At 57.6% G+C, this 8,616-nt stretch overlaps 1 protein-coding gene across 1 annotated transcript in view; it reads right to left on the bottom strand.

The window, feature by feature from the left end:
- Nucleotides 1–8,616, bottom strand: part of LOC113209561 (furin-like protease 2) — a 154,266-nt gene that overhangs the window by 35,652 nt on the left and 109,998 nt on the right. The window contains exon 12 of the mRNA XM_052265690.1: nt 7,366–7,637. Coding sequence (XP_052121650.1) covers nt 7,366–7,637 — 272 coding nt within the window. The remainder of the gene's footprint in view (nt 1–7,365; nt 7,638–8,616) is intronic.

The following is an 8,616-nucleotide window of genomic DNA, read 5'->3' on the forward strand; positions in this document are numbered from 1 at the left end:
ACGGGGAAGGGGGGGGGAGGGGGGATCCACGACACGACATGGCTGAATGATGAGGATTTAACGTCCCTTTAATAGTGCGAGTGTCGCCTCTGCGGACTCGATGGATGGATGGATGGATGGATGGATGGATGGATGGATGGATGGATATTGTATGGATGCATGGGAATGGATAGATAGATGGATGAATGGATGGCTAGACGAATAGAATGAATGGATTGGGATGGACGGTGGACGGATGGATATATAGATGGATAGATGGAGGAGTTGGTGGAGTTTGCTTAGCTAATGGGTGGGAAGAAAGACACCATCAACTATCACGGCGCGCAACCTCTCTCTCTCACACACACACATACACACACGGGCGGGCGGGCGCGCGCGCGCGCGTACGCACTCACCCACACGAACACACCCACACACTTCCATACCGCTCGCATAATTACCGTAATGGAAACCGTGTCAAACCTTTTAGGCTCGCGTATCGTTCAGCGCGCCCCCTCCGCGTTCCCCCCAGCCGGCCGCCCCAGACACAAACACGAGCTCAGCACATTATCACGCTCCAAACATACGCTATGGAAGCTCGGCTCGGGAGGCGAGAACGACACAGCTGCACAACTAAGTCCCACGCACGCCCACGCGCCAGCGCCTCAGAGGAGAGCTGAGCAGAGCCGCGCGGGGACCGGAGGAGACCGGGGAGGAGACCGGTGGGGACCAACTATAAAACGACTAAGTCCGCACTATCCCTTTACGGCTCACGTGACCCACGCCACCACCGCGCTCCACACACTACTGGAAATGGAGTTTTCTCTCAGTACGCCAAAGTGCAAGGAATTCGGCACCGTTTTCAGTCAACGTCTTGTTTGTCTGGCCCGTCACGCTAAGTCATATTGTGTCCAAATTCCAATCCTGACGATAGAAAACGTACACTGGAAAATGCTTGCAGACTATATTCTACACTCTAAATGTCAAGGGACAATTTTGTCCGTAGATTTGCAACGATTTCGTGCACATCCAGAAAGGATGCAATTTTGTTCCCTTAACTGGACAAATTGTGTGAAGTTTCACACAATTTGTCTAGTTTTAGGAACAAAATTGCATCCTTCCTGGATGTGCACGAAATCGTTGCAAATCTACGGACAAAATTGTCCCTTGACATTTAGAGTGTATGCAACGTTGCAGAGGATTTTCGAGCTTTGTAATGCAAAGAATTAGTTTGCGTTATAAAAAAATTCTTTGCATTTGCAGGCTGTCAGAATCTTTTGTGAACTGTGTGTTTCCATTGCAAAGAAATAGTTTGAAAGCTTGAGAAGAACGAGTTTGTACTGCAATGCCTTAAAAAAAATTGTAAGCTGTAGAAAAAATAGGTTTACAATACGAATCTGTTCTTTGCAAGCATTTTGGGTAACATGTCACCTTCAGATCACTAATTTCTGACGTTGGCTTTCAAATAAGAATCCAGTTCTATAGATGCAGTGGGACCGTTAACAGTAAAGCAGCACCAGCAGAAGCCCCGTAGCATGGTGGCGGCGGGGGACGGGAGGGCAAGCAGGTACCGGACCGGACGTGCAAGAAGTACTACCCCGTTTGTGGAGGCAAGAGCGAGCGAGAGAAAAAGGGAGAGACATGAGAGAGAGAGAGAGAGAGAGAGAGAGAGAGAGAGAGAGAGAGAGACGCAAGCTGGAAGCGAGCCGGTAAATCACTTTGGCCAGTGTGCGGCGAAACGCTAATGGCCATAGCAGCTCGGAGCCCAGGCGGGGCCGCACGTCCCGCCAGCGCCGTGGCCGCTGGGTGTCTCATCGGCCTCGGCCAGCGCGGTTAAAAGAGTGTCACGGTCAAAGCAGGTCGAAAGCCGGGCCGCAGAGTCTCCGAGACACTCCGCTACTCTTGTCGTACAATATAGACCCCTCACCGGCTCAAGGTCAAGGCCGCATGAGCTGCAGCTCGTCGGCGGGCGGCAGACCGGGGGGAAATATTGGACGCACATTATTAGATTTTTCTTCGCTATCTCGCACCGCCGCTCTTCCTAAAAAAGTCTTCTCCTCGGCGGGCAGCCTCGCCTCGTCCCGACTGTTAAGCCCCAGGCCGAGCCAATGCATGGCCGCGGGGAAGGCCCTGGCGAGCGCCCCTCCTCTCTCTCTCTCGTGCTTCGTTTTCGTTTCATTCCACTTCCACCCATTTTTTGCATGGATTTGATCGGATTGGACGCGTAAGCCTCCCACTCCCTCCCCTCGGCAGACGGCGCCAGGCCTCGCCAGGCAGTGACCGCTGCGAGCGGTAATCTTGGGAGGTTGCGGCCCTCGGGCCCCCCTCTGGCTCTCCCCCTTACCGTTCTCCCCCCGTCACAAAGCGTGGCCCCCGGGCGCCTCCGGGTGGGTGTGGACGGTGCGGCCCCCCTCCCCCCCTTTCCTCTCTTTCCCTTCCCAGAGCCCCTCCGGGAGCAAACCCTTCGTCCACAGCCAGCGATCGGCCCGGCCGCAGAGGGGGGCCATCTGGCCTTCGTTCCGGCCGCGCGTCGGTTGGTCCCGCTCTGGGTCCGGCGGCGGTTCGTCGCTCCGCCCCGCCCCGCCCGCCCCGCGTCCGGAGGCGCCAGTCTCGCGCACCGCGCCGCGCCACTTAGGTATGGAAATGCTCGACTAAATGAGTTGTGGCCGGAGACCCCCCCCCCCCCCTTTCTGCTCCCCGTGACGCACACATGGGGCCTAATGGGGACCCGGATGGGGTCCCGGATGGGGACCCCGATGGTGAAGCCGCCGCGATCGACAGGGCTCACTTGTTATTTATGCCCGGATCCAGCAGCCCAGCACCCCCTAACAGCCGTATGGCAGGCGATTTTTATTTTTCCTACATAATAAAAGAGATAAAGTAAAGTAAATAAAAAATAAACCAGAAATATCTGTGCTCCTGGGAGAAGTAGGGCGAGAGTGGGCGGGGCGGGGGTCGGACAGAAAGAGAGAAGGAAAGTGAGGCGAAGTGAGGGCGACGAAGAGACTGTGTGCGAGGTAGAGGCTTTGAGGGAGTTTACTGTATCCCTTGCCTGGGTTCTTAGGGTTCTCCCTCCCCCTCTCCCAGGCTCAGGGCGGCGCACCTCGCCGTCGGCAGGGGCTCAAACTCGATACAGCTGCACGTCTGTGTGCCTGCTCGCAGCCCGCTCGCAAGGTAACTCGAGGCTCGCTAAGTCCTCGGGGCCGGGAGCGTGGCGTGGCCGGGCGGACTGTCGCGACAGAACGCCCTTTGATCTGGACCCCGGCCAGTCGATCCACGGGCGCCTCAAAGCTAAACATGCCCTTTAACCCCCTTAACCCTCGCCTCGCCCATAAGGACACAGACTGACCGCACCAGGTGACACTCCAGGCGCAGCGGACCCCGGCCCTGCCCGGCCAGGCCCGCGCGCCCGCCGGCCCGGAAACTCAAATTAACGATCAAAGAAGCGGAGCAGGCAAGGAGGGGTCCACCGGGTTGCCCCCCCCCCCTCCCCCGCCCCATCCCCCGGCCCACCAACCCGTCACCGGCCGGCCTGCTGCTCGGGCTGGCGGTCGCCGCCGCTGGCCGCCCGCAGCGCAGAGTCCACTGGACTCCCAAGAGTTTGGACGTCCGCGGCGCACACAAGGAGTGCGGCGCGCCCCGAGGCTGGGCCGAGCACACTGCTACCCACGCCTTTCCACCACCAGCACCTCCTCCTCCTCTTTTTCCTACCCTCCCCCCTGCCACCCCCGCATAAGCCTCCGTCCTCCCGCTGCTCAGCCCGTGCCACTGCGGGACATCTTGTTCGAGTGGCTGGAACGCCTTTCCCGGAACGCCAGGAATGCCGCTCACCTGGAGGAGCTACAGCAGCGCCCTCCCTTCTCTTCACCCACTCCTTTTTCAGGAGAGATATCGTGTTGCCGCAGGGTCGCCCGGGGAGGCCTGGCCGGCTCGGCGGTCGAGGGGGTCGCCCCCGGCCCGGGCCCGGCCCGGCCGGGTCGATAGAGTCCTGAATTACATCACCGAGCACGTGCGAGCGGCCGGGAGGAGAAGGCACCCCGTCAAGAAGAAGGAACGTACACAGAATAAACAGCGTCCCGCCTAATCACAAATTCGGCCGTCCGGTGCGCGGGGGGTTCTGAAGGGGGGCCCTACAGGCGTTCTGCAAAATGCAAAGCGCTCGGGGAGGGAGAGGGGAAGGGGGATGGTTGCAGACAGAAAGGTGAGCAGACCAGAAGCGAGAGGAGGCACCGCCGGCAAAAACCTGCTTTCCTTCGCACACTTTAACTGCATAATTCTCCAGGTGCCCGCCGCCAGCGTCGGGCGGAAAAGGGGAATGGGGGATACGTACGTCAAGAAGAGCACCGTCCCCGCTACGTAGTGTTGACGTTAGCAGGTCACTGTGCGGGTCGCAGCCATACACCTCAGGAGCAGCATTATGCTCCGGAGAGAGCCGCTCCTCGACACTTGAGGCCACGGTACCGAGTTTGGCCGCGCAGACCGACACGCGGATGGCCTTTTGATGGATGCCGTCCGCCCCGCGCCCCGGGCCCGGCCCCGCCCGGCGGCACGGCCATCTCCGGCGCCTTACGCCACTTTCTTGATTACGTCGAGACGGAGCGAGCGGCGCCACTTCCGGCTTTAATTTCATTAAGTAAGCGTCAGGACATTGTTTACCCCGAGGCACCCTTTCCACCCCCCGCAGCCCCCGACCCCTGGCCCCCACGCCGCCAGCGCTGATGCTGCTGCTTCGCCTTTTCCAGTCAGCAGCACCAGAAATACTTGCAGACTGGGACGACCATTTGTTTAAGTTTTGCGCCCTAACAAGCCTTCGTTGTCCCCGTTGGCCAGACCAAGAACCCCCTCCATTCCCTTATCCATCTATCCATCTAGAGCCATCTCGCTCGAGCGACAAAGACACGGATAAATAGTCGTGATCCCGGCAGCCGCGCCTACCAGTTACAAACGACGGGCCAACCAGCGGCCAATCAATGTCAGCCCCAAAAGTAATAACCTGTACGTGCGAGAGTGTAAGAGAGAGAGAGAGGGAGAGAGAGAGAGAGAGAAGGGCGGAAGAGGAAGAGAGGGGGAGGGAACAAACAGGCGCTTTGACTAAACCATGCCAGAGCCCCCATCGCGAAATTAATCAAAAATATCAGCGGCGACCAAACACTAGCAAACAATATACACAACATGTCCTACTCTTGTGGGCGCGGTCGGTAACCGAACGAAGCAAACAATGAACAAAACAATCTCTCCTATCAGCAAAGGCCGCACGGTCCCCCTAAGAAACACGTCCCACACCCACACATGAACTGTTGTACGAGCGAGAGAGCTTGTGTGTGTGTGTGTGTGTGTGTGTGTGTGTGTGTGTAAGAGAGAGAGAGAGAGAGAGGGGGGGGGGAGGGGAGAACAGCCGTCACGGCTGAGCCACAATTCGTGTGGTGGCGCTGGGCGACAATTTCGACACGTAAGAGCGGCTCGAATTTATTTCGAGCGTGCTGTCATGTTTTGTTAATGTGCGAGCGTCAATGGCAGGCAGGCAGGACGCTACGGCTCTCCCCCTTGTCCCTTTCTCTTTTCTCTATTCGACTCTACCCTCCCCCCTCCCCCTTTCTCTTTTCTCTCTCCCTCCCTGTCTCTTCTCTCCTCAGCTCTGCCTCCCTGTCCCTTCGCTCTCTCCTCCCTCTCCCTCCCTTTTAACTCCCTTCCCCCCCTCCCCTCCATCCCTGGCCCCTGGGCATCTCGCCCGTGAAATATGAAAGCATGACAGGGGACACATAAATAAGCTGGGCGTGGGGCGAGAAATCAACGCTACACTGATAAAAATCATGGAAAAAAGGGAAAGACGAGGACGGAGCAGTACAAATACAACACACAACAAGCAGACACACATATACACACTGACTCGCACACGCCGAGAGGGAGCAGAAAAGAACCAAAGTCGTATTTCGCCAGCACAATTTGCGAGGCGCGCTGTCAAAAAGCGAAATGCTGGTGTAGGATTACTGAAAAAGATATGAGCGCGGAGCGTATCACAAGATCCTATTCAAATTTGATAAAGGCCAACAATCACACTTCACATTAAGTCTTTCTCCGCAGACACCTCCCTCCCCTCCAGCCCCGCCCGGCACTGGCGCGCGCCGGGGCGCATAGGGCAGAGGCCCGGCGGCGCGCCGCGCACGCCAAGACAGCTCATATCCTGCACACTGAGCCAAAGCATGTTACCACGCATTCCCAACGCAAAGTAATATCTCCATGTCCTGTCCCGCCCCCTCCCCCCGCATTCTATCCTCCTTTGTTTCTTTCCCTCATGCATCCATCTTCCTTTCACAGCGGCCCTCAGAGCGGAGGGGGCCGGGCGTAAAGCAGCGAGCCGAGCGCATCTTCCGCACACACACACACCCATTCCCACTGCCGAACAAACGGCACTTTAAAAGAAGAAACACCTTGTTAATTATTTACGCCCGACCCCCCGCCCACTATTCCGGCTGTCGCTGATTTATCAAACGGATACTGCGGCCGTAGTGTATGGTAAACCAACCCTCTGCGCACACAATCACCGCAGCGCTGACCGACCCCCTGTATATCGCGACCTTGTTACTAGTGCTTGCCCACAGCGGGAGGGGGAGGCACACAGCACACAATATCGCTCTCTTACTCAACTTGGATCTGGCACTCTCTCTCTCTCTCTCTCTCTCTCCCTCCCTCTCTCTCACTCACTCACTCACTCCACCGTACTCGCTCTCACTCACACCAACACACAGACACATACACATACACACGAGCGCACCCCGATACCTGACGCACACACGCGCTCAGCCTCCTCATACAAACACGAGCGCGAGGCTTTGGGACCTCACTTCGGCTATTTTACTTGACCTCCACTAAAGCTTTTTTTTTCAGACTTTGCGTAACCCTCGAGGCCCCTCCAGTCAGCCTATGGGCCCTTATTTGCCCGCGGCACACGCAAATTACACGGACAAAATTGAACGACAAAGAATCAGCGGGGTGGTTATACACGTAGTGTCGCCCCGCCAAGGACGGAGGGAGTCGCACACAAAAGAGGGCCGAGCGCGACATCAGGGTCCAGGTCACAGGACACGTGGACTTGGGCCACACGGCGCACAGGGAGGGCGGGACGACACTACTGGCGTGAAGAGCGCGCTTCACGTTACAAGTACCTGAAATGACTATGCCATCCAGTAAATTTCTAGATTTGAAAATAGACTTCTTAGTATTTCAAAATATATGCAGAGAGTAAAAGTCTACCTTTAAAAATAGGTTAGAATTAAAATACCACAAAAAGATCACCTGCACTTAGAAAGTTTAAAAGCTACATAAAAAAACCCGCCACAGCAGAGTTTGAAAGAGCTGTAATGTTGAGTCGGGATGGTGGTCACTCACCGTCCTTGCAGCGGCCGGATCCCTCGCGGCTGCAGCGGCCCTCGGGCCCGAGCACCCAGCCCTGCGCGCACACCAGGCAGCCCGAGTTGGTGCAGAGCGTGCAGCCGAGCGCGCAGGCCGCGCACTCCTGGGCGTGCTTGTCCGGGTGCCAGCCCTCGGGGCAGCCGCGCAGGCAGGTGCCCGACAGGAAGTAGCGGCCCGCCGGGCACGAGATGCACTGCGTCTCGTCCGGCCCCGAGCAGGTGTCGCACGACGAGTGGCACTCCTGGCACCTGCGGGCAGAGAGGAGGGTGCGGTCAGACACGTAAGTCACCAGGCTGGCGGAGGGAGAAGGGCACGGTCAGCCATGTGTGGGGACCTCGGCCGGGCGGGCACGGCGCCTGCGGTCACCGGGGTAGGCCAGCCCGCTGCACAGCCGTGCGCTACAGCCGCTGAGTTGCCGACCTCACAGGCGTCTGGTTGGGGAGTTGGGCAGGGCACTAGTAAGTCGCACTGGTCAGACGAATGTGACATCTGTCACGTTTCACGTTTTTGGTAAATTGTTTAGAAAGAACGTCCTGCTGCAAAACACTCCACTGGCAGAATGCATTTAGAAACTAACTTTGTCTCTGCCTCCACGTCATGGGCATCAGAAGTTGCAGTGCATTAAAAGTGAGGGCTAAGCGAAATGGTTTTACGCGAGAGACCATGACGAAACGTGACACATTTTCCGTTTTTGATCAGAACACGTGGAAGTAACCATCCGTGCACAACGCCTGCGGCCGGCGGGGTAGGCCAACCCGCCGCGCAGCTGTGCGCTGCGGCACTGCCCACCTCGCAGGGGCCTTGTACTGTACCGACAGAGAGAGAGTCCACCAAGTTCAACGCGTCGTGAGACTCCGCAAGCGCGAGGCAACGAACCCTGCGAGGCACGTACCGCCGGTAGGTGTCGTGGCCAACGCTGAAAACAAACCAACAACAAGGAAGAACCAAACAAAAATAAGTAACAGTGATAGGGGCATTAGCGCGGTTCAGCCGCCACTTGGACGGGCGGCTGGGCTGGTTCAGGCTAGCTAGAGGAGGGGGCAGGAGGAAAAATGGTGATTACTCGAGGATGGACGAAGATGGAGAGGGGACGGCTCTGAAGGAGATGGAGCGGCGCGGGTGAGAATTCAAAACTTTACGCCGCGGAGACAACGGGTGAGGGTGGGAGTAGTGGCGGCTCGGAATGGGATGGGCGAGGTGGTAGGGCTGCTGGGGTGCGGCGGGGCG

The sequence above is a fragment of the Frankliniella occidentalis genome, unplaced genomic scaffold (assembly GCF_000697945.3).
Source record: "Frankliniella occidentalis isolate FOCC.00 unplaced genomic scaffold, Focc_3.1 Scaffold29, whole genome shotgun sequence".
In the NCBI taxonomy this organism is placed as follows: Eukaryota; Metazoa; Arthropoda; class Insecta; order Thysanoptera; family Thripidae; genus Frankliniella; species Frankliniella occidentalis.